The 25,155-nt window shown below is 40.6% G+C and overlaps 1 protein-coding gene across 1 annotated transcript in view; it reads left to right on the forward strand.

Annotated features, from left to right (window-relative positions):
- pds5b (PDS5 cohesin associated factor B) overlaps positions 1-25,155 on the forward strand; it is a 237,068-nt gene that overhangs the window by 196,388 nt on the left and 15,525 nt on the right. Inside the window, exons 27-32 of the mRNA XM_060826137.1 lie at positions 3,180-3,312; positions 4,683-4,802; positions 14,306-14,368; positions 15,010-15,155; positions 17,428-17,539; positions 18,801-19,225. Of these exons, the coding sequence (XP_060682120.1) occupies positions 3,180-3,312; positions 4,683-4,802; positions 14,306-14,368; positions 15,010-15,155; positions 17,428-17,539; positions 18,801-19,225 (999 nt within the window). The remainder of the gene's footprint in view (positions 1-3,179; positions 3,313-4,682; positions 4,803-14,305; positions 14,369-15,009; positions 15,156-17,427; positions 17,540-18,800; positions 19,226-25,155) is intronic.

Below are 25,155 nucleotides of genomic sequence, written 5' to 3' on the forward strand. Positions count from 1 at the left end.
TACTGATGCTGGAAATCTGAAATAAAAACAAAGTAATGGAAAAGCTCAGCAGGTCTGGCAACATCTGTTGAAAGGGAAACAGAATTAACAATTTGAGTCCGATTTGACTCTTCAAAATTAAGAGAGTTTGGAAAACGTGGTGATTATGTTTTTGACATATGGGAAGGAGGAGTGAGTAGAACAAATTGGAGAACAAAAGGGAAAGAGGTTGTGAAACCTGGTGAAGGATTGATAGAAATGTAAAATGGGTACAAATGAAAGTGTAAGAGAAAATGGTCTAACCCATGGACAACCTCTTTGTCTTTTGGTCTAGGCTCCCTTCTAATCTGGTCTACTTAGTCCTTCTCCTCCTCCATCAACAGCATTAAAAAGCAACTTTTTCCAACTCTTTTTGGTTCTGAAGAAGTTGTACTGGACTCGAAACTTTTTAACTCTGTTTCTCTCTCCACAGATGCTGACAGAAGTTTATTACCCTCCTCTGTGAACTGCAGCTAGGAGAGAAATTGAAAACCACTTCGGTGTCTTCTAAAATAATTTTTTTTCAATAAGTTGCACAATCCTACGTTCATCTGAACTGGAAATGAAGCTAATAACTTGAAATGATTAGCATACGATAAATCCAAATTATAAACCGCTTTCCATTACCAGTGTAGGAGTCTGCAGTCACTTCCTTTATGATCAATGTTGGATTTAGGCTACTGTTCTTGAAGAACTCCACATTATCAAAAATGATTGTGTGTGTGTGTGTGTGTGTGTGTGTGTGTGTGTGTGTGTGTGTGTGTGTGTGTGTGTGTGTGTGTGTGCACTTCTATTTTGAAATGATTCTTGATTGACAAGGAAGTCAAAAAGATATAGGTAAAGTTGCCATAATCCTACCAGACCATAGTCTGGTCTCTCTGAGGGAGACGACTGATGGTGGTCAAACCTGAGGATTGTCATGCCTTGGGTAAAGGGAGAGATTGAGAAAGAGGGTCCTTCATGATACCTTCAACTAATGTGGTGATTGAACCCACAGTGTTGACTTTCCTCTGTGTTGCAGGAAAGTGGAATTGATGTCACGTTCATTTCTTTTGGTCTTGTCAAACAGCAAAGCAGGGGGACTGAATGGCCTACTATCTGCTCCTAATTTGTATGTTTCTGTCATGATTGCAATAGGATTGCAATAACTAATTAATTTATATTTCTTTTTCAGTGTTTCACAACCAGTTAGTTACTTTGAAGTATAATAAGACCATAAGATGTAAGAACAGAATAAGGTTATTTGCTCGTTGCGTCTGTTCTGTCATTGTGGGACAGTAGCTGATCTGATAATCATCAACTCCAGGCTCTTGCCTTTTCCTATAATCCATGATTTTCCTTACTGATTAAAATCTGTATCTCATCTCTGAATTTAACAAACACCCAGCCTTGACAGTCCTCTATAAGAAGAATTCCTACACTCTGCAAGAAGAAATTACTTCTATCTGTCTGAAATATGCAACCTCTTATTTTGAGATGATTCCCTCTGGTCCTAGATTCTCCCACAGGGGAAAACAACTTTTCAGCATGTATCCTGTCAAGTCCCATAATAGTCTTGTGTGTTTGAAATATGACTTTTTTTTGGTTTTTATAAATTGCAATTAGTATAAGCCTGTACTATTCAACTGCTTCTGGTATCAGGCAGGCAACACAATCTTGAGGAGTTTTGCTCACGGCTGCATGCCACAGTATTCATCCCCCTAATTATGCCATTCCACCGCACTACATTGCTATTTCCATCACTGAGGAAATAGTGTGGTGCGCTGTCTGCAGTTCACACTCCAGCTCCTCACCTTGGATCTAAAGTTCCTCAAGCTGCAAACCCTTATCACTGATGTATTTGCTGTGGGTCACATTGGTGTCCAGCAGTTGCCCCATGTTGCAACAACACATCACCTGTCTTGTCATCGTCCTATTTGATTTAATTTATCAGTTATATAGTTGGTATTCCCCACTCTTTACATTTCACTATAATAATATTTCGCTTTTAGCTCAACGTGGCTCTATTCATGGCAGTGAAAATTGCTGGAATTAAAGCAGACGCTTTGGAAACAAATCAGAGTTGACATTGTGAATGATGACAAGTCAGACTTAATTTTCATCTTAACAAGAGGATATTGCTTTTAGCCATGTCCCTCAAAGAGGGAGTTTTAGTTGAAATAAGTGAGCTCTCATTCTTAAGACTTATTTTTCTTGATGCCCTTTTAGAATTTAGCAAATGCTAACGGTTCAGCACATTTTTTACACTTAATTGACAGAACGTGGTTGACCTTTAAAATGAGACAAAAGTAAAAATAATTTCCTTTATCCCTTTAGGACAATATAATTATGTATTGGTTAACTAATATTAATATGCAACTTCTTTATTTAAAAAATGTATTTGAGTCCTGGATAATGGAATTCTTGTGGACAGTTCCTGATTCTGATTTGGATGTTGAGATTAAGAGTTCACACTTGTGAAGCACAGGACCTACATATATTCTTAAATCCATAATGTAGCCTAGAATAGGAATAACTGCTCCTGAACCCTTCAGATTAAAAGAAGTCCCTATAGAATTTTTTTATTTGTAGTGGGCAGAATATTGTTTCTATTTTTTCTATTATTTGGGACTGCATCTGAAAAGATGCAATGATAATTCAAGCCAGTACGAGGAAAGAGAGTTCATGTTAACATAAACTTAACACATTTCTCAAATATCCCACATTGCTTCATATCCAGTTAATTAACTATTTGCATATAAATAGTTGTCATTTGATTTGTCATAACTGTTGTGAGTTGGTTTCCCTTTGAAGGATTTTATTCTTTTGAGGTGGGAGGAAGTTGACTAAAATAGATGAGAGCTGCAATTTTCAAGCTGCCAGTAATATTTCATTGGAGGGCCATTGCATGGGAATGTTTTGAAAGATGAACAGTAATTCACATGACCACCAAATAGATATCCTACAGGCTTGAAAGAATAGGTCATGTTATTGGTTATGAAGACTTTTTTTGTTTTGAAGGTTTTAAAATAAATGGAAGTTTTCAGTTGCTGTTTTATTACTTGCTTCCAGAAATGAGTATGTGAGTTTTAGTCTTGTTAAAATTGGAAATTGTTCATCTTATTTCAGAAATTAGATTTTTAAGTAATATCTTAATTTCTCACTTTCTTGATTTTTGATAGATGTTTATGGTTTATGCTTGAAATACTGATGGTTAAGAATGAAAACAACAGCCATGCTTTTATCAGAAAAATGGTGGAAAACATAAAACAAACAAAAGATGTTCAGGGCCCAGATGACCCAAAGATGAATGAGGTTAGTCTTTCATTTTTTGCAAATAATTTGAATAATTCAGATATAGCATTTGAGATTTTCTAGATAGTCGCGTGTTATTTGACTGTGATAACTTATATGGAGGGGTCCGTTCAGCTCTGTTGGCTGGACATTTGGTCTGAGATGCAGCATGACCAGCTGAGGTTACCTTGAAGGATTCCCTTTCCAACTTCTCCCCTCTTCTTGAGGTTTTAGACTCTCAGGTTAAATGACCACCAGTTGTTTCTTTCTAATGAGAACCTCCTGTGCTCAAGTCAGAGAATGGCAACTTGAAATTTATGCAAGCATGAAAACATTGAAACAATCTTAGACATTTTTAGCACAGAAGAAAGCAATTTGTTCCATTGTGTATATGCTAGGTGAAAAGTAGTTATCCAGACTTCCCACTGTGCAGCTCGAAGGATACAAGACCACATGTGATGAATGTATTTCACTGTACCACCCTCTAAGGCAGTAAGCTACAGATATCCATCATTGAATATATTCCTCATCAACTCCTCTTTTAATCTTTCTACCAATTATTTTATATCTATGCCCGGTAGTGACCCCATTAAGGAAAATGGCTCATCATCATCCGATGCGTCCCCTGTAAATTTTGTACTCCTGAGTCATTGTTGAAGAATCACTATAAGTTCCCAGCTGATAGAAATATTGGATAAGTCCGATTCCAGAATGGAACATACACTTAAATGCATATCATGGAACTCCATACTGCTGCCAGTGTTCTTTTGTTAGAAAAGTACTTAAGCTCATTGCAGAAAAGAAAACCTTGAACTATATTATAAGAACTATTGGAAGAATATCACTACCAATATCAAAGTGAAAGATCCATCCCTTTTTACTCAGCAATACCCTTAACAATTACTGAAACCACCGTAAAGTATTGCCCATATCTTCAAGCTAAGGCTTCCTGCTGAAGTTGCATAGCTGAATTTGTTTACTATTGCCAAATGTACGCATGTTCCGTAGATGCTATTTTCTTCAGTTAATATCTGTCCCTGAGACCTTTAAAGAAAACTGCTAACGTAACACTCAGCTCACTTTTTTGATCTGTGAGCTCACATTTTTAGCTTGTAAGAGATTTGCTGTTCAGATAGCTCCAGAAGAAGGTGGTTGACTTCTACGGCATTCACATGCTATTGTCGTGCCCCACCCCCACCACCTCGCTTGTTTGCTCTCTGTGAATACTTTGGTCAATGTCTACTATCAGTGACCATTTAACAATACTATCAAGAAATGTTATTTATGTTCAGATAAATGTCTAGATAACATCCAATTGGTAACTTAAATGTACCTCTTATTGACTTTGAACATAATTAATATGCAAAGCTTACATCTGTGTTTCTTTTTAGAAGTTGTACACTGTTTGTGATGTTGCAATGAACATTATCATCTCTAAAAGTACTACATACAGCCTGGAGTCTCCAAAAGACCCAGTCCTACCTGCTAAATATTTCACTCATCCTGATAAGGTGTGTACACTTGGTGAATTTTAGTAAGTGTCAGTTAATTATCTAGAAAAGGTTCTCTGCTCATCGATAACTAAATATACATATCTAATTGCATTTTAACATGAGCAAATTAATATATATTAGGTATTCAGTTACATATGTATCAGATTGCAATACTTTTCCAGGTTAATGCATTAATCTGAAAAGGGTCATGTGAAGGAAATATCATATTGCATGACATCATGCTTGCACAGACATATTTCTGACCTGCTTGAAGTCATTCTCCAAAAGGTATTTGTGCATGTGGAGCTTTGGGTGATGGATGGAGGGCCTTGGCTGACCAACTCTATGCTTGGTCATAGAATCGTAGAGCTGAATGACATGGAAATAGACCCTTCAGTCCAACTCGTCCATGCCAACCACATACCATAAATTAATCTAATCACATTTGCCAGTATTTGGCCCATATCCCTCTAATCTCTTCCTATTCCTATACCTATTCGGATGCCTTTTAAATTTTGTAATTGTACCGGTCTCCACTACTTCCTCTGGCAACTCATTCCATGCGCACACCACCCACTATGTGAAAAAGTTGCTCCCTTTGAAATCTTTCCCTTCTCGTTTTAAACCTATGCCGTATAGTTTTGGACGCGCCCACTCTGGGGAAAAGACCTTGGCTATTCACCACTCATGATTTTATAAATCTCTAAAGGGTCAAAACTCAGCCTGTGACACTCCAGGGAAAATAGCCCTAGCCTAATCAGCTTCACCCACCGAGGAGACAGTGGCCTAGTGATATTATCACTAGACTGTTAATCAAGAGGTCCAGTCAGGTCCTGGGGATCAAGATTTGAATCCCATCACAGCAGATGGTGTAATTTGAACTCCGTACAATCTGGAAGTAAGAGGCTAATGATGACCATGAATCCATTGTCGATTGTAGGAAAAATCCATCTGCTTCACTAATGTCCTTCAGGGAAGGAATCTGCCATCCTTACCTGGTCTGGCCTACATGTTACTACAGACACACAGCAATATGTTTGATTCTTAACTGTCCTCTTGGCAATTAGGAATGGGCAATAATTGCTGGCTTGGCCAGCAATGCCCTCATCCCATGAATAAATAATAATAATAAAAAGACCAAATACTCCAACCCTGGCAACATCCTTGTAAATCTTTTCTGAACCCTTTCAAGTTTCACAATATCCTAGAACAGAGAGACTAGAATTTCACACAATATTCCAAAAGTGGCCTAACCAATGTCCTGCACAGCCACAACATGACCTCCCAACTCCTATACTTAATGCTCTGACCAATAAAGGCAAGCATACCAAATGTAGCCTTCACTGTTCTGTCTATCTGCGACTGCAGTTTCAAAGAACTATGGAACTGCACTCTAAGGTCTCTTCATTCAGTAACACTCTTCAGGGCCTTACCGTAAGTGTACACATCCTGTCCTGATTTGCCTTTCCAAAATGCAGCAGCTCCCATTTGTTTAAATTTTGTCTGCCACTCCATGGCCCATCGGCCCAATTTTGGTGTTATCTGCAAAATTATTAACGAAATATCATATGTTCACATCCAGATCACTTATCTTAATGACAAAGCAGGAGACCCAGCATTGATCCCTTGTGGCCTCCAGTTTGAAAAGCAACCACCCTGCTATCATATAGTCATCTGCTTCCTTTACTCTTCCGCCTCTAATCTGTCTTCTATTTCAGTTCTTGCTTGTTGTATTACTGGAATGTATTTTGGCCTTACATGCAAGTTAAACTTTCAGCTTGAACAATACCTGGGCCCCTTGCCTATACCCTGACCCTGTCTGCTGTTTGTTTTCATCAATGAGAATGGATCTTCATATCAATTTGACTTAGTAGGAAAGTGCAGAAACTTCTAAGTCTAAGGTGTTCGCATGGAGTATGCTTTAAGGCTGAGGTTCTGCACTTTATTTACTAAAATTTTAAAATAACTTGGTATGGCTTATAGCTCCTATCCCATTGCTGCTATGACCTTCTGAGTTTGAGTATCTTACTTTAACATAATAATGATCCAACTTTACCCTGGGGTTTAGCTTATCACCTCGTCACTTCCAATTAAGCTTTTTAAATATTTATTCGGAGGATGTGGGTGTTAACATTTATTGCCCAAATCCAATTGTCCTTGAGACGGTGATGGTGAGCTGCAGTTTTGAATTGTTGCAATCTTTGGAAGCAAGGACACAGACACTATTGTTAAGACAAGAATTTCAAGATTGTGAACCAGCAGCATTAAGTAATGACAATATAGTTCCAGGTTAGGATGTTGTATGACATTAAGGGAAGCTTGCATGTTGTGATGTTCCCATGCATCTGCTGTTCTTGTCTTTCTCGACCATAGAGGTCATGTGTTTAGAAAGGGCTGTCACAGTAGCTTTGGTGAGTTGCTCCAATGTATCTGGAAGATGGTACACACTGCTGCCAATGTGCATGAGTGTGAAGGTTGCGGGTGCAGTGCCAGTTAAGCAATTTGCTTTGTCTGAGATAGCATCAAGCTTCTTGAAGTACTTTTGGAATTCCATCTATCCACCAAAGTGGAGAGCATTCCATCACACGTTTGTGCTTTGTAGATTGTCAACAAGCACCAGGACAACATGAGGTGAGTTACCTCACTGCAGAAGTCTTGGCTTTTGATCCATAGTGTGCATCCGACTGGTTGAATTTGTTTTAATGGTAACTTCGTGATTTTGATGTGGTGGATTGAACCAATGATAATGTTAATGAATGCCAAGGAAAGATGGTAAGACTCGTTTTGGAGATTGGCCTGGCCTTGCACTTGTATGATGTGCATGTTACTTAGCACTGGTCAGCCCAGATCTGGATGATGTCCAGTTCTAGCTGCAGTGAACAGGGACTTGTCAGTGTTGGAGTATTAATGCGTGGCCCAGAACATGATGTAATCATCAGTTCTGAGTTGTAATGGTTGAAAGACCATTGATGGAGTGGCTGGACCTGGGAACTCCTGCTGGGATGCACTGAAGCAGAGATTTCCAACAACCTCAACCGTTTTCCTTTTGTGCTAATTATTGGTCCAACCAGTGGAATGTTTACCCTCTAATTCCCATTGACTCTAGTTTAACTGGAGTTCTTTGATGCCATAGTCTGCTGAATACTGCCTTGATGTCCAGGGCAGACACTCGGGTCCAGCTCTTTTGTTCGTGTTCTGACCAAGACTGTAATGAAATCAGGAAATTGCACAGGCAGTAGCCAAACAGTGCTACTGAACAAATTATTCCTTTGCAAGTACTATTTAGTAACACCGTTGACCATCACTTTATTGCTGGGGAGTAGCCTGATAGAGCAGCAGTAGTTTGGTTCAGATTTGCCTTGTATTTCCGTTTTGTGCACAGCATAATTGGGTCATTTTCTACAATGTCAGATAGATGCCAGTTTTGTGAGCTGTATTGGAACAGCTTAGCGAGTGGTGTGGCAACTTCTAGAACACAGGAGATTCAGTACTATTGCCACTATCTTGTCAGAACCCATCTTTTGTAATATCCAGTGCCTCCAGCCATTTCTTGACGATCACATGGAGTGAATCAAGTTGGTTGAATATTGACATCTGTCGTGCTGCGGACATCAAGATGAGAACAATGTGGACCATCGTCTCGTTTCTGGCTGAAATGCTTTAGCTTGAACTTAAAGGCCTCCTCATCATTTAAGGATGGTGAACCAAATGAAAAATACCATTCTGAAGAAGTCAAACCAGACTAGAAACATTAACTATGTTTCACTCTCCATGGATGCTACCATACCTCTTGAGTTTCTCCAGTATTCTCTATTTCTGGATTTTCAGCAACTGTTGTATTTTGATTTTATTGAGGGAGAGGATCTTTGTAGAGCAGCAATTCCTGTTAATTGTTTGTCGACCACCTGTGGATTTCACAGCCCTGTTTTTGCACACTGCTTTCACTCTTTAACATGCAAGTAGTCCTAGGTTGATGCCTCATTCGAAGGTATGCTCTGTGCTGCATCTGACTTGATCTGCCACATACTACTTTGAACTCGAGTTGATCTCCTGGCTGGTGGTAATGAAAATTTAAAGAACGTGCAAACTTTGAGATTACCAGGTTGTGGTTAATTAATAATTTTGCTTAATATCCGCAGTACCTCCATGGAAATTCAGTCTTGACTTGTTAGATCTCTTTAACATTAGTTCCATTTAACATAGTGCAACACAACACAATGCAATGTATCCTCAGTATGAAGAAGGGACTGCTGTCAGGCTTGCTTGAGGCATGTCAGAGATAAAGCAGAAATGTCAGGATATATGAGATTAATTGTGTGGCTGGAGTTATTCTGCAAGGAGCAGGGTTTCAGATTCCTGGGCCGTTGCGACCCATTCTAGGACAGGTGGGACCAGTGCAAGCACGGGCAGGACCAGAACTTGTGCCCTGAAGGAGTATTTGCTAGTGCGTTTGGTGAGGATTTAAACTAAATTGACAGTAGGTTGAGATCCAATATAGGGTGATAGAAGAGAGGGAAACAAGGACAAAAACAAAAGACTGAATGGGAAGTGAGAAAAATGAGAAGCGGAGAATTTAAAGGCAAGTTTTAAACAAAGTCACAATACCAAATATTGTGAACAGGACTAATTGTTAAAAAGGAGAAAGTGAGGACTGCAGATGCTGGAGATCAGAGCTGAAAACATGCTGCTGGAAAAGCGCAGCAGGTCAGGCAGCATCCAAGGAGCAGGAGAATCGACGTTTCGGGCATTCATGAAGAAGGGCTCATGCCCAAAACATCGATTCTCCTGCTCCTTGGATGCTCAGTAAGTGTTAAAAAGGCAAGACTTGGGTCTTAATGCAGTGAGCATTCACCACAAAGTTGATGAGTTACTGGCATAATTAGATCTAGACAAATATAATATATTTTGGGATTACGAAGATGCGACTGCAGAGTGACCAGAGATGTGAACTGAATATCTGGGATATTCCTGTTTTAGGAATGACAGACAAACAAGAAAAGCTGGTGGGGTAGCACTGTTATTTCAGGAGTTCATTCATGCAATAGTGAAGAAGGATATTGGCTCCAGCGAAGTGGAATCTGTATGGGTAAAGCTTAAACACCGCGAGTAGAAAATGATGGGAGTTATATATAGACCCTTTAAACTCTAGTGGTAATGTGGGAGAAGGGATTAAATAGGAAATTAGAGGCAAACCGTAGAAGTACAGCTGTAATTGTGCATAACTTCAAAATGTATACAGATTGGGCAAATGAATTCAGTAATATTGCAATAGCAAAGGAATTCCTGCACTGTGTCCAAGATGATGGTTTTCTCAATCAATATGTTGATGAACCAACTAGAACAGGCCAACCATACTACATTAGGTATTCTGTAATGAAAGAAGAATAATCGGCAATCAAACTATTTGAGCCCCACAGGGAAAAGTGAACATAACATGATTATTCTTCACCATGTTGGAGAGTGAAATAATTGATCCTGAAACTAGGGTCCTAAATCTAAGTAAAAGGAAACTACATTGATAGCTGGTGCCTTACACCAGTGATAAATTGAGGAATATTACTTCAAGTGGAGACTGTGGATAGGCATTGGCAAACATTTAAAGAATGCATGGAAGAACTGAACAATTGTTCATTCCTATCTGGCACAAAAGTAAAGTAAATGTAGTTAATGACTATGACAACAAGAAAATGAAGCTTAATAATTGACTCAAGGAAGGGACATACAATTTGACTAAAAAGAGCAGCAGACTTGAGAATTGGGAGCAGATAGATTTCAGCAAAGGAGGATGGAACATAGAGTATGAAAGTAAGCATGCTGGGAATATACAAACTGACTCTGAAATCTTCCATAGGAATGTGAAGAGAGAAACAGTACTGAAGACAAATGTAGTTCCCTTACAGTCAGAAAAAAGGAGCAAATAAATTGCCAATACAAATAATAAGGCTGTCAGACATAGGAGCAGAAATCAGGCCATTCAGTCTATCGAGCCTGTTCTACCATTCAGTCATGGCTGATCAGTGTATCAACCCCATTCTCCCACTTTCTTTCTCCGTAACCCTTGATCCCCTTGATACTTAAGAACCTATTTCCATAGATTCACCACCCTCTGGCAGAAGTTTCTCCTTATCTCCATACTAAAAGGACTTTCCTTTGCTCTAAGACTATGCCCTCAGGTCCTAGTCTGTCCTACCAATAGAAACATCTTTCCAACATCTACTCTGTCCAGGCCATTCTGTATTGTGTATGTTTCAATTAGATCTCTCTTCCTGCCCCCCCTTCCCCTCCCCCATTCCTTCTAATCTCCATCAAGTATAAACCCAGAAACCCAGATGTTCCTCATATGTTAAGCTTTTCATTCCTGGGACTAGTCTTGTGAACCTCCTCTGAACACACTCTGGTGCCAGTATATCCTTCCTGAGATATGGGGCTCAAACCTGCATACAATACTCCAAATGTGGTCTGACCAGAAGTACACCTCTGCTTGTATATTTAAGTCCTTGCAAAATAAATGCCATCATTGCTTTTACCTTCCTAACTATAGTGGTAATGTTGGAGAAGGGATTAAACAGGAAATTAGAGACCAAGCAATGGAAGTATAGACTCAGCTTGCAAGTTTACCTTGAGAGAATCCGGGGCTAGAACTTCCAAATCTCATTGTACTTTAGACTTCTGAATTTTTTCCCTGTTTAGAAAATAGCCAACGCCTCTATATTCTTCCTACCAAAGTGCATGACCTCACACTTTCCCATGTTGCATTTCACCTGCCACTTCATTGCCCACCCTCCTAACTTTCTGCAAATCCTTCTGCAGCCTCCCTGCCTCTTCCATGCTACCTGTCATTCTACCTACCTTTGTATCATCTGCAGATGTAGCCAGAATGAGATTTCTGAATATTTGGAAGTGTATGGTAAAAAGGGCAAAGTCAGCATGGTTTCATCAAGGGGAGGTCATGCCTTTCTTCATCTAGATCATTAATATATAAAGTGAAAAGTTGTGGTTCCAACACTGAGCCTTGCAGAACACCACTTGTCACCGACTGCCATCCTGAGAAGGCAATCTCTATCCCCAATCTCTATTTTCTGCCAGATATCCAAACTTCTATCCATGCCAGCACCTTGCCTCTGACACCATGAGCTCTTATCTTTAATCAGCTTCCTGTGCATCACTTTGTCTGAAGCATTATTGAAGTCCAGGTAGATAACATCCATTGGTCTAGCCTGCTCGTTACTTCCTCGAAGAACTCTAGCAGATTTGTCGGGCATGACCTCCCCTTGATGAAACCATGCTGACTTTGCCCTATTTTACCATACGCTTCCAAATATTCAGAAATCTCATCCTTTAAGATGGATTCCAGGATCTTGTCCACGACTGAGGTTAGGCTAATCGATCTGTAATTTTCTGTCTTTTGCCTTACTCCCTTTTTAAACGGGGGTGTCACATTAACAATTTTCAGACCTCTGGAGCCCTCCCTGATTCTAGCGATTCCTGAAAGATCACCACTAATACCTCTGCTTTCTCTTCCTTAGAACTCTGTGATGTTGTCCATCTGGTCCAGGTGATTTAACTACCTTCTGGCCATGCAGTTTTTCTAGCATCTTGTCCTTGGTGATGGCCACCATACTCAGCTCTGTCCCCTCACTGTCTTGAATTTTTGAGACGTTACTCATGTCTTCCACCATGCAGACTGATGACAAATAATTATTCAGTTCAATAACCATTTCCTTGTTCCCCCACTACCACCTCTCCAGTGTCATTTTCCAGCTGCCCAATGTCCACTTTTGCCCTTCATATATCTAAAGAAACTCTTTTATAGTCTTCCTTTATATTACTGGCTAGCTTACCCTCCTATTTAATCTTCTCCCTTATTACTTCATTTTTTTTTGTTGCCCTCTGTTGGCCTTTGTGAGCTTCCCAATCCTCTGGTTTGCCACTGTCCTTTGCCACATGATATGCTTTCTCTTTTGCTTTTATGCTGTCCCTGATTTCCTGTATCATATTTGTTTTTCCTCTGGATGAATCTCTGCTGTGTCTCCTGAAATACTCTCAGAAACCCCTGCCATTACTTCCGCTAGGCTCTTCTCCCAGTCAGTTCTACCCAGCTGTTCCCTCAGGCCTCTGTAGTTGCCTTTATTTAGCTGTAATACTGTTACCTCTGATTCTATCATCTTCCTTTCAAATTGAAAATTAAATTCCATCATATTATGATTACTGTCTCATAAGGGCTCCTTCACCTTCAGCTCCTTTATCAAGTCTTCCTCATTGCACAACACTAAGTCCAGTATTGCCCATTCCCTAGTGGGCTTCAACATAAGCTGCTCCAAAAAGCCATTTTGCAGACATTCCACAAATTTCTTTTCTTGTAATCCACTACCAACCTGATTTTTCCCAGTCTATCTACATACTGAAATCCCCCATGATCATTGTAACTTTAGCTTTCCCATCTTTTCTATCTCTTGGTGTATCTTGCAGCCCAGCTCCTGAGTACCATTGGGAGACCTATACGTAATTCCAACTATGATTTTTTTTCATCTTTTGCAGTGCCTTGGTTCTACCCACACAGATTCAACACTATCTGACCCTACGCTGTTTAGTGCTATTGATTTAATTTGGTAAAACTGGCATATCTTACAAAAACTTAAAACTGCACTTGAGAATCAACATGCAATGTCCCAAAAATGTTGGAGAACATTGGATATAGTGAAAGGGAGGAACTGAAGGAAATTTGTATTAATAGGGAAATAATTAGAGAAATTGATGGGATGAAAGGCCCATTAAAAAGGTTTTCAGCAAGATATGATTAACAATAACATTCTGAAAATTAAGTATGCAGTGAAAATTGGGAACTGCTGTAATTCTGCATAATATTTGCTAGAACACAGTGCTGACATTAAGTAGGATGTAGGCTGTCACTAATTTTGTTTAATCTTTGTAGTGATTTGAAATTAAATTTGGTTATTATTGTGAAGAATTTGGAGGGAAATTGAAGCTTTGGTATACTCAAATGTTGGAGAGTGTAGCAGTGTTGGTATACTCAAATGTTGGAGAGTGTAGCAGCGTATCACAAAATTCAGAGCTCAGACACTTTTGTCTGACTTGTTATCTGAAAGTATGGGCTTCATAAGGAAGATTAATTATAGTTGCTCAAGTTGGTTTAGAGAAAGCATTAGGTGAGTGGAAAACTTGCACTTGCATGTTGATTCTCAACAATTTTAAGTTTTTGAAAGATATGCCACATTTAGTTTAGCTCACAGTTCAAAATAGATCAATACATCTTTCAAACTTGTATTTCTTCTGTTGTTCAGGTAGAGAGCTCTATTTGAATGTTCATATTGTGTTTTATTTTGCTCCCAAGTGTACCTCTGTTTTGGAATTTCTGTAGTGTAACATATGATTACCTCACAGATGCTGATTTGAAAGTAGAAAATTGCATAAGTTTTTCCAGTTTACTATGCAATGCTACTTCCAGTGAAGTCTGCTTAAAATAAAAACTTTCTCAAGTTTTGCTTTGTTTTGTTTTTCAGAATTTCAACAATAGCAAAAATTATCTACCTTCAGAGATGAAAGCCTTTTTTACACCTGGCAAGGTAATGTGATTTTTGAAAAATTCTAATATACTTGTAAATATCTGCTACATCCTTTCATACAAATCTACAAATTTTATGCTGAATTCTTTAATTTTTAATCTGCACACCTCAGAAACTGTAGCCCTTTGAATTTTCTTTATTTCTTCTGTACTTGTGTGGTATTTTGGGTAAGCAGGATGCTGCCCTTGACTGGGGCTGAAAATCCATTTAATTTACGATGGTCGAGCAATAGCCACTAATGCGTCTGACAAGCTTCTTGTTATCTTAACGAGATGTAGTGTATTGCATGACAGAATTTGGGAACAGTTATATTAACTAGTTAAACATTGTTCCTAAGACTGTTGGGAGGCATAGGTGAAAATATGTCCATGTTGAGGTCCAGAGCAATTGCCCCAAATTCCCCACATGTCTGCATGACGTAATTAAATTGGGTAGAGCTTAATGCAGTTTCCAATATATTTAACCCTTTCAGAAGTTGACTAGCCATAAAAATCTTAAACAAATTTAGATTTTTTTTAAGATTGCACACTTTAAAATGCATTCCACTTTCAATGGAAATTCAAAACTGCTATTTTGTAATTGACAATTTGATGCTGGTCAGCGTCTCCAAATTTAATCATTACTTTTTTTCTTTCACACAGCCAAAGGCAACTAATGTTCTTGGTGCAGTAAATAAGCCTCTGTCATCAGCAGGAAAACAGGCACAGACCAAGTCATCACGAATGGAAACTATGAGTAATGCCAGCAGCAACTCTAATCCCAGTTCTCCTGGAAGAAGTAAAGGAAGGTACAGTGGGCTAAATGTGAATTCTATAATAAGCAATAACAACAATCAGCAATATAAGCTTGAATGGACTTTTTATTGTCAGGAGAATCTGTTTGTGAAGTTCACTGCTATGATGAAAGTCTAGTCTTTTTAGGATAACCATTACATTTCTGCTGTAATGTCAAAATTATTTTGTGCGGAAGACAGATTAGACCTGTAGAAAATAGGAGCAAGAGTAGGACATTCAGCACTTCAAGTCTATTCTGCCATTCAATATGATCATGGCCTGTTCGTCCAAATCAATATCCTGCTCCTGTTTTCTCTCCATAAAATTTGATCCCTTTAGTACTAAGGACTGTATCCAACTCCTTCTCGATAAGATTCATGTTTTTTTTGCCTCAACTGTTTTCTGTGACAGAGAATTCCACAACTCGTCACTTTGTGAAGAAATTTCTGTTCATGTCTGTTCAAAATGGTCTATCCTTCAATGGTGACCACTGGTTCTGGACTCCCTGGTCACTAGAAACATCCTTTGTGCATTTCTTCTGTGTCATCCTGTTAGAATTCTATCGGATTCTGCCTCCCCTAGCACCAATCATCCCCAAACCTCGAAACTGTTCTTCTGAACCACAGTGAATATAGTCTTAACCGATCCAGAATATCTTCATACCTCAGTCCTGCAACCCAGGGCATCAGCCTGGTAAGCCTTTGTTTCCCTCTATTACCAGAACATCCATCCTCAGGTACAGGAGACCAAATCTGTACACAGTACTCCAGGTGTGGTTTCACAATTTACAATTACTTTGTATTTACAACACTTTACAATTGCGTGGGCAGCAAAGTGACTGAGTGAGTAGTTAGCATTACTGCCTCAGAGCACCAGGGAGCCAAGTTTGATTCCAGCCTTGGGTGATTGTGGAGTTTGCACATTCTCCCCGTGTCTGTGTGTCCTTCGGCCTTGTGCTATATTGCCCCGTAGTACCTCGAGATGTGTGGGTTAGGTGGATTCACCATGGTAAATATAGGGTTATGAAGGGAGGGGTCATGGTCCTCAGGGTCATTACAGACTTAATAGGCTGAATGACCTCTTTTTGCACTGTAGGGATTCTATGACAGTTGCAGCAAGACATGTTTTTCTGTACTCAAATCTTTTTTCTATGAAGTCCAACCTAGCATTTCCTTTCATCACCTCATGCTGTACCTGCATGCTCACTTTCAGCAACTGGTGTACAATGTCATCCAGATCCTGTTGCAATTCCCCTTTTCCCAATCTATCCCCACTCAAGTAATAATTGCCTTTCAGTTTTTGCTACCAAACTGGATAATCTCACATTTTTCGATTTTTAAACTTCACCTGCTGCACATTTACCCACTCATTCAACTTGTTCAAGCCAAGCTGAAGCATCACTGAATCCTCATCATAGTTCACCCCTCACCAAGCTCAATATCATCTGCAAACCTCGAGATTTTGCGTTTAATTCCCTCATTTTAATGATTTTATATTGTGAATAGCTGGGGTCCAAGCACTGACGTCTGTGATACTTCGCTTGTCACTACCTAGCCCATTGTAAAAAGACGTATTTATTCCTACTGTGTCTGCCAGCCAGTTCTCTATTCATTTCAATACCCACACCCCCCAATCACATGCACTTCAATTTTACATGGTAATCGGTTAGTGGGACGTTATTGAAAGCCTCCTGAAAGTCCAAGTAAACAATGTCGACTGGCCTCCCCTTAGCAGTTCTACTTGTTACATCCTCCTCTAAATTCCGGTGTATTTATCAGGCATGATATCCCAACAGATGTGTCTGGAGTTCACCCATTCAAAACAGACAATTGTTACATTTTGCATATTTCCAAAAATGACTTTCAAGCTCAGAAGAAATATAAGTTTTATAGCGGCAGCAGCAATAATAACTGTACCTCCTTTATACTAGGAACAGTTATTGAATCTGGAAAATGGTACAATCTGGAAGCATCATTTAAATAAATTTGTATAAATTCACTTTTATTTCACAGGAATATAATTTCAGTTATTGCTTATCTTTGTTATTTTTCACAGTATAATTTTCCCTAAAGTTTTCATTATGATGTTTAAAAGAAGTAATTTCAAGCCAATTGTCACTTCATGCATTTTTAATGATAAAGTGGACATTGGTTGAAAATGTGTCACTTTGTTTACTTTATTTTGTGTGGAAATGTTTTAGAATTTGTTTGCAAGGAAATAAATCAAGAACCAGATTAATCACTTTAGCTGTGTTTGATTACTCAATTTGTAAATTATTTAACGAAGGCTCGATAGTTCTGAGATTGATCACAGTGAAAATGAGGATATCACAGTAATGAAGAATCCACCTCTCCCCACAAAGAAAATGGATAAGAGGGAAGACCCAGACCATCTGAGGGTATGTCTAGTTTTATCTTCAAGAGACGTTATAGAGTCAATTATTGGTATTGTTTCATTTCTAGCAGTGCTACATAGACTTGTATCAAGGGGCCAAATTGACACCTTGCTCCTATTACATTCATTTGGCTGGACCCTGTAACTAACTTGAGCTGAAATTAAGCTGTGGAGAGCTTATCCACATCTGTGTCTAAGAGAAACAATATTCTGTATCATCTTGCGTTTATGAAGAGGAAGGTGGTTTGCTTTGAAAAGCATAATAATGATTATCTGAATGACAATATTGTAATCATAACCGATTTCGAAGCTCTGGAAGAGACTGATGTCCGATCCAAATGTAGTTCTGTGTTGCAATTATTTCTACGGAATAATCATTTTTTGGATTCCTTCTGTCAGTCAACTGCTTTGCACCATTGTAATTCGTAGTCTGCTCAACAAATGGAGCTCAAGACATTATAACTTCATTATTTATTATAATAATGGCCCATTTTTTCAGTCTCTGGATAATCAAAGATCGTGAAAAATGCTGGAAAATGTACTTTGGGACTTCTTTAAAGTTCTGACTCACTGACTACATGGTAATTGCCAAGGAAGTTTAAGTTTCCAATGGCCAATAACCCAGCTCTGGATTCTGTGAGAACATTCCTGACTTGGAGTTGGAGTCTTCAGAAGGTTGTCATTCATTTACCTGAACTATTTGCCAAGAAGTCTGAGGGAATGGCTCAAAACTGCATGATAGATCTTGCCTCTCCAGCTTTGATTCAAAACCGCAATGCTTCTTTCCCCATCCTTCTCACCCCAAAATCTGACTTGCCACCTTATTAACTGCTCCATTCTGTGCCTAATTACCTGACTTACTTATTAACACTGTAAAGCTGTTTAAATATCCCACAGCTGTTCAGTGTACTGATGATTGAATTTATCAAATTATAGTGACTGCTGTATAAAAGGGACATGGGTTGGCTTTCCTGTACCATCCTGCATTGGAAGGATTCAGCTCAAGTGAAGATATGCAGTGCATTGATGAGGCCTCCAGCGTCTGACGTTGGTCAGAATTTGCTTGGTGGAGGGGGTGGTGGTAAACGTGGAATAAAACATGTTTTCCAACAGTGATTACTGCTTTTGGAAGATAGTTGCCAATATTTCAATTAATTGCTAGGAATAGTTTGTTTCTATTTTGTTCTTTGCTTTATCACAGATACCTGTAATGTGTGCTTTCACTATTGACCCACAAGCCAATGATAATCAACTTTTATTTGCAGTCAGAAAGTGATAAACCAAGAGGACGGAAGAAAGCAGCCTCTGGACTTTCATTAGATCAAGAGGATCGGTCAAGTGTGGAACTTCTAGATCAAGTGAAACCTGCAAAAACAGGTCAACGGGGTAGAAAAAGAGCTGCACACACTTCTGATTCAGATGAACAGCAGTGGCCAGAAGAGAAAAGATCAAAAGATCTCTTGGAGAACGAAGATGAACAAAATAGTCCACCAAAGAAAACAAAAAGAGGGCGTCCGCCAAAAGCTACAAGTGAAGAAGTCCCTAAGGGAGAGACGCAAGGAAAAGGAGGCAAAAGAAGTAAAAAGAGAGCAATAGCGGTTGAAAGGGAAGATGGTGACGGTGATAATGAAAATCAGGAACAAAAGCAAAAAAGAACCAGACAACCAAGAGCCCCTAAAAAATCACAAAGGTTGGTACTTAATTTTATAAAGCTAATAGACAAATGCTTAGAGTTTAAGATTATATTTATTATCCTGCAAAACATGAGACTTATCAGATATTCAAGATTAGTGAAGTAAATATAATTGATTTATATAGAATAAACATTAAAGGTATTCATGTAGTCCCCATGTAAAAATTTGTTTTGGGGAAATACTTTTCTCAATTGGTGATTAGGAAAAAATGTTCTAGAAACATCCAGAGATGAAAGTTGAGATGTATAATTAAATTTTGTGTTTCCAGTGTAATTAGGCTGCTTGTGACTCAACTGAAAATGTGTTGCTGGTTAAAGCACAGCAGGTCAGGCAGCATCCAAGGAACAGGAAATTCAACATTTCGGGCCAGAGCCCTTCATCAGGAATAAGGAGAGGGTGCCAGGCAGGCTAAGATAAAAGGTAGGGAGGAGGGACTTGGGGGAGGGGCGATGGAGATGTGATAGGTGGAAGGAGGTCAAGATGAGGGTGATAGGCCGGAGTGGGGTGGGGGCGGAGAGGTCAGGAAGAGGATTGCAGGTTAGGAGGGCGGTGCTGAGTTGAGGGAACCGACTGAGACAAGGTGGGGGGAGGGGAAATGAGGAAACTGGAGAAATCTGAGTTCGTTCCTTGTGGTTGGAGGGTTCCCAGGCGGAAGATGAGGCGCTCCTCCTCCAGCCGTCATGTTATGTTCTGCCGATGGAGGAGTCCAAGGACCTGCATGTCCTCGGTGGAGTGGGAGGGAGAGTTAAAGTGTTGAGCCATGGGGTGGTTGGGTTGGTTGGTCCGGGTGTCCCAGAGGTGTTCTCTGAAGCGTTCCGCAAGTAAGCGGCCCATCTCCCCAATATAGAGGAGGCCACATCGGGTGCAGCGGATGCAATAGATGATGTGTGTGGAGGTGCAGGTGAACTTGTGGCGGATATGGAAGGATCCCTTGGGGCCTTGGAGGGAAGTGAGGGAGGAGGTGTGGGCGCAAGTTTTACATTTCCTGCGGTTGCAGGGGAAGGTGCCGGGAGTGGAGGTTGGGTTGGTGGAGGGTGTGGACCTGATGGAGTCACGAAGGGAGTGGTCTTTGTGGAACGCTGATAGGGGAGGGGAGGGAAATATATCCCTGGTGGTGGGGTCCGTTTGGAGGTGGCGGAAATGACGGCGGATGATACGTTGTATACGGAGGTTGGTGGGGTGGTAGGTGAGAACCAGTGGGGTTCTGTCTTGGTGGCGGTTGGAGGAGCGGGGCTCAAGGGCAGAGGAGCGGGAAGTGGAGGAGATGCGGTGGAGGGCATCGTCGATCACGTCTGGGTGGAATCTGCGGTCCTTGAAGAAGGAGGCCATCTGGGCTGTACGGTATTGGAACTGGTCCTCCTGGGAGCAGATGCGGCGGAGACGAAGGAATTGGGAATATGGGATGGAGTTTTTACAGGGGTCAGGGTGGGAGGTGGTGTAGTCCAGGTAGCTGTGGGAGTCAATCGGTTTATAGTAGATGTCTGTGTTAAGTCCCTTCGTGACTCCCTCGTCAGGTCCACACCCCCCACCAACCCAACCTCCACTCCCGGCACTTTCCCCTGCAACCGCAGGAAATGTAAAACTTGCGCCCACACCTCCTCCCTCACTTCCCTCCAAGACCCCAAGGGATCCTTCCATATCCGCCACAAGTTCACCTGCACCTCCACACACATCATCTATTGCATCCGCTGCACCCGATGTGGCCTCCTCTATATTGGGGAGACGGGCCGCTTACTTGCAGAACGCTTCAGAGAACACCTCTGGGACGCCCGGTCCAACCAACCCAACCACCCCGTGGCTCAACACTTTAACTCTCCCTCCCACTCCACCGAGGACATGCAGGTCCTTGGACTCCTCCATCGGCAGAACATAACACGACGGCTGGAGGAGCGCCTCATCTTCCGCTTGGGAACCCTCCAACCACAAGGAATGAACTCAGATTTCTCCAGTTTCCTCATTTCCCCTCCCCCCACCTTGTCTCAGTCGGTTCCCTCAACTCAGCACCGCCCTCCTAACCTGCAATCCTCTTCCTGACCTCTCCGCCCCCACCCCACTCCGGCCTATCACCCTCATCTTGACCTCCTTCCACCTATCACATCTCCATCGCCCCTCCCCCAAGTCCCTCCTCCCTACCTTTTTATCTTAGCCTGCCTGGCACACTCTCCTCATTCCTGATGAAGGGCTCTGGCCCGAAACGTCGAATTTCCTGTTCCTTGGATGCTGCCTAACCTGCTGTGCTTTAACCAGCAACACATTTTCAGCTGTGATCTCCAGCATCTGCAGACCTCACTTTTTACTGCTTGTGACTCAAGTCTAATTAGCTTCCAGTAATATAGCTCCTAACCCCTTGATACGGTACAGAGTTGCCTTGGTGCTTGTATTGATTGGGTGACACCAAATGGGCATATGTAAAAATTATTCTAAAAATAATTCGAGGTAATTAAGTAACATTCCTTATAAATGCTGGTTAAATGAATAATTTGTTGTACAAACTGTTGTTCAGCTATTGTTGCAATCTCCAAGAGGAAAAGCATAAAATAATATGGAGCCGGCAAAAATAACTACCAGAGACTTGATCATCTTTGCAAGGTTGCAGTACACTAATTTTCCTCGGTTGTAAAGTGACATTGCCAACCTGTTCACATTCGCCAATTGCAAACTCTCATCCTTTTAACAATCACTGTAACTTGATGTCTTTAAATGAAAAAATGTGAATGGACAGTATTGATTTATACTGAATAATCATTGACTTAGCTAACACCAGACTTTTAGAGCATAAATGACAGCCAGTATACTCAGCATTTCTGTAAAATAATGGTTATTGCAGAAAGCCAGTAATGAAATTTTGGAGATAGTCGATGGCTTCAAATGGTAAGATGAGAAATTTATGAAGCTTCCTAGGCAATTTAACAAACTAATACCAATGCTGCAAATGCTGCAAATTTGAAATAAGAAGTAAAAGAAAAGGTCTGTGTTCTGCAGTCCGGTTCCATTCAGTTGTGCATGGTGATAGACAATTAAACAACTCACTGGAGGAGGAGACTGCACAAATATTCTCACTTTCAATGATGGAAGAATCCAACACGTCAGTGCAAAAGATCAGGCTGAAGCATTCGCAACAATCTTCAGCCAGAAGTACCAAGTGAATGATCCATCTCTGCCTCCTCCAGTGGTTCCTAGCATCACAGCTGTCAGACTTTACAACCAATTCAATTCACTCCACGTGATGCCACAAAGCAGTTGGAGTCACTGAATAATGCAAAGACTGAGTCCTGACAGCATTCTGGCAATAGTGGTGAAGACTTCTGCTCCAGAATTTGCTGCTCCCCTAATCAATCTCTTCCAATACAGTTACAACACTGGCATCTACTCAACAATGTGGAAAATTGTCCAGGTATGTCCTGTACATAAAATCAGTCTGCTGTTTGTCATCAGTAAAGTAGTATGGAGGTGTCATCAACAGTGCTGTCAAGCAACACCTGCTCAGCAATAACCTGATCAATGATGCCCAGTTTGTATTCCATCAGAGCCATTTGCTCCTAATTTCATTACAGCCTTGGATGGAATAGCTGAATTTCAGAGGTGAGATTGACAACCCTTAACATCAAGGCTGCATTTGACCAAGTGGGTATCAAAGAGCCCTAGCAAAACTGCAATGAATGAGTATCAGGGGCAAACTTTCTGGTTGGAGTCTGATCTGATGCATAGGAAGATGGTTGTGGCTGTTCGAGGTCAGTCATCTCATCTCAAGGACAACTCTGCCAAAGTGCTGCGGGGTACTGCCTGAGGCTCTGACATCTTCAGCTGTTTCACCAATGACCTTTGCTCCATTATAAGATCAGAAGTGGGGATCTTCACTGAAAAGACTGCAAGGCATAGGAGCAGAAATTAGGCCATTCACCCCTTCGAGTCTGCTCCTCCATTCAATCACAGCTGATCAGTTCCTCAACCCCATTCTCTTGCTTTCTCCCCATAGCCCTTGATTCCCTTGATGTTCAAGAACCTGTCTATCTCTGTCTTTGAATATATTCAATGACGTTCTGTGGGATGAATTTCATAGATTCACCACTCTCTGGCTGAAAATGTTTCTCTTTATCACTGTTGTAAAAGGCATACTTTGAGACTATGCACTCTGATCCTACTCTCTCCTACCAATGGAACCATCTTCACAGCATCAACTCCTGTCCAGGCCATTCACTATTATGCAAGTTTCTATTAGATTCTCCTCTCACTCTTTTAAACCCCATCAAGTATAAACCCAGAGTCCTCAAACATTCCTCATATTAAGCTTTTCATACCTGGGACCATTCTCGTGAACCTCCTCTGAACACAGCCCGGGCCAGTACATCCTTCCTGAGATATGGGGCCCAAAACTGTGCACAATACTCCAAATATGGTCTGACCAGAGCCTTAGCAGTACATCCTTGCTTTTATATTCAAGTCCTCTCAACATAAATACCATCATTGCATTTGCCTTCCTAAGTACTGACTCAATCTGTACGTTTACATCGAGAGAATCCTGGACCAGAACTCCCAAGTCACTTTGCACTTCAGACTTCTGAATTTTCTCTCCATTTAGAAGATAGTCCATGCCTGTATTCTTTTCACCAAAATGCATGACCTCACACTTTCCCACATTGTAGTCCATCTGCCACTATTTGCCCACTCTCCTAACCTGTCCAAATCCTTCTGCAGCCTCCCCTTCTTCTCAGCACTACTGTCACTCTACCTATCTTTTGTAACGTCTGTAAACATAGCTAGAATGCCCTCATTTCCTTCATCTAGATTGTTAGTGTTAACGTATAAAGTCATAAAGTGATGTTTGTACAATGTTCAGCACCATTCGCAACTCTTCAGATACTAAAGCAGTTTAAATGCAATAAGGTCTGGACAATGTCCAGGCTTGGACTGACAAGTGGCATGTAACACAAGTAACATGTGCCACAGTCAAGGACCACCTCGAATAAGAGTCTAACCACTGCCCCTTGATTTCATCAGTGTTACCATCATTGAATTCCCCCATTATCGATACCCTTGGAGTTACCATTGGCCAGAAACTCAATTGGACTTGTCACATAAACAGTGGCTGCAAGTGCAGGTAAGAAGTTAGGAATACTGCAGCATGTAACTCACCACCTGATGCCCTAAAGTCTGCCCACTATCTACAAGGTATAAATTAGGTGTGTGATGGAATACCTCCCCATGTGCTTGGATGGATGCAGTGCCAACACCATCCAGGACAAAGCAGCACATTTGATTGGAACAAGCATCCATTACCCCCCTCACTCAACACTCAATGGCAGCAGTGTATACTATCTCCAAGATGCACTGAAAAAAAATCATCAAAGATTCTTTAGATAGCACCTTCCAAACGCATGACCGCTTCCATCTAGAAGGACATGGGTAGCAGATATATAGGAACATCATCACCTGCCAGTTCCCCTCCGTCATTCACCATCCAGACTTGGAAATTTATTGCTGATCTTTCACTGTCACCTGGCCAAAATTCTGGAACTCCATCCCTCAGGGTATTGTTCACAACCATTGTTTCAAGGGTAATTAAGGACAGACAATAAATTCTGGTCAGTCAGTGACACCTGTTTCCCAGGAGTAAACTTAAAGGTTAGCATCTGGAGGGGAATAGCACAGTGAACATTTTACGTTTGTTACAGCATTTGGACTGTAAAAGACCAGAGATGTAAGAAATGTTAATCAATTATAGTGACAGATTGTAAGGCAGACTGAATGGGAGAAGGAACAGAGAGAATGTCGTTGATAGTCTAGAAAGAAAGAGATTAAATGACAAAAGGGATAATGGTCCAGGCAAAACAAGATGGCAGTGTAACAAGTAAAAGAAAAGTTGCATCAAGAGGAGATTTATTTGACAATAATAAATTGATTTATTAACAGCAGTTATTCAAATAAA

The sequence above is a fragment of the Hemiscyllium ocellatum genome, chromosome 6 (genome assembly GCF_020745735.1).
Source record: "Hemiscyllium ocellatum isolate sHemOce1 chromosome 6, sHemOce1.pat.X.cur, whole genome shotgun sequence".
In the NCBI taxonomy this organism is placed as follows: domain Eukaryota; kingdom Metazoa; phylum Chordata; class Chondrichthyes; order Orectolobiformes; family Hemiscylliidae; genus Hemiscyllium; species Hemiscyllium ocellatum.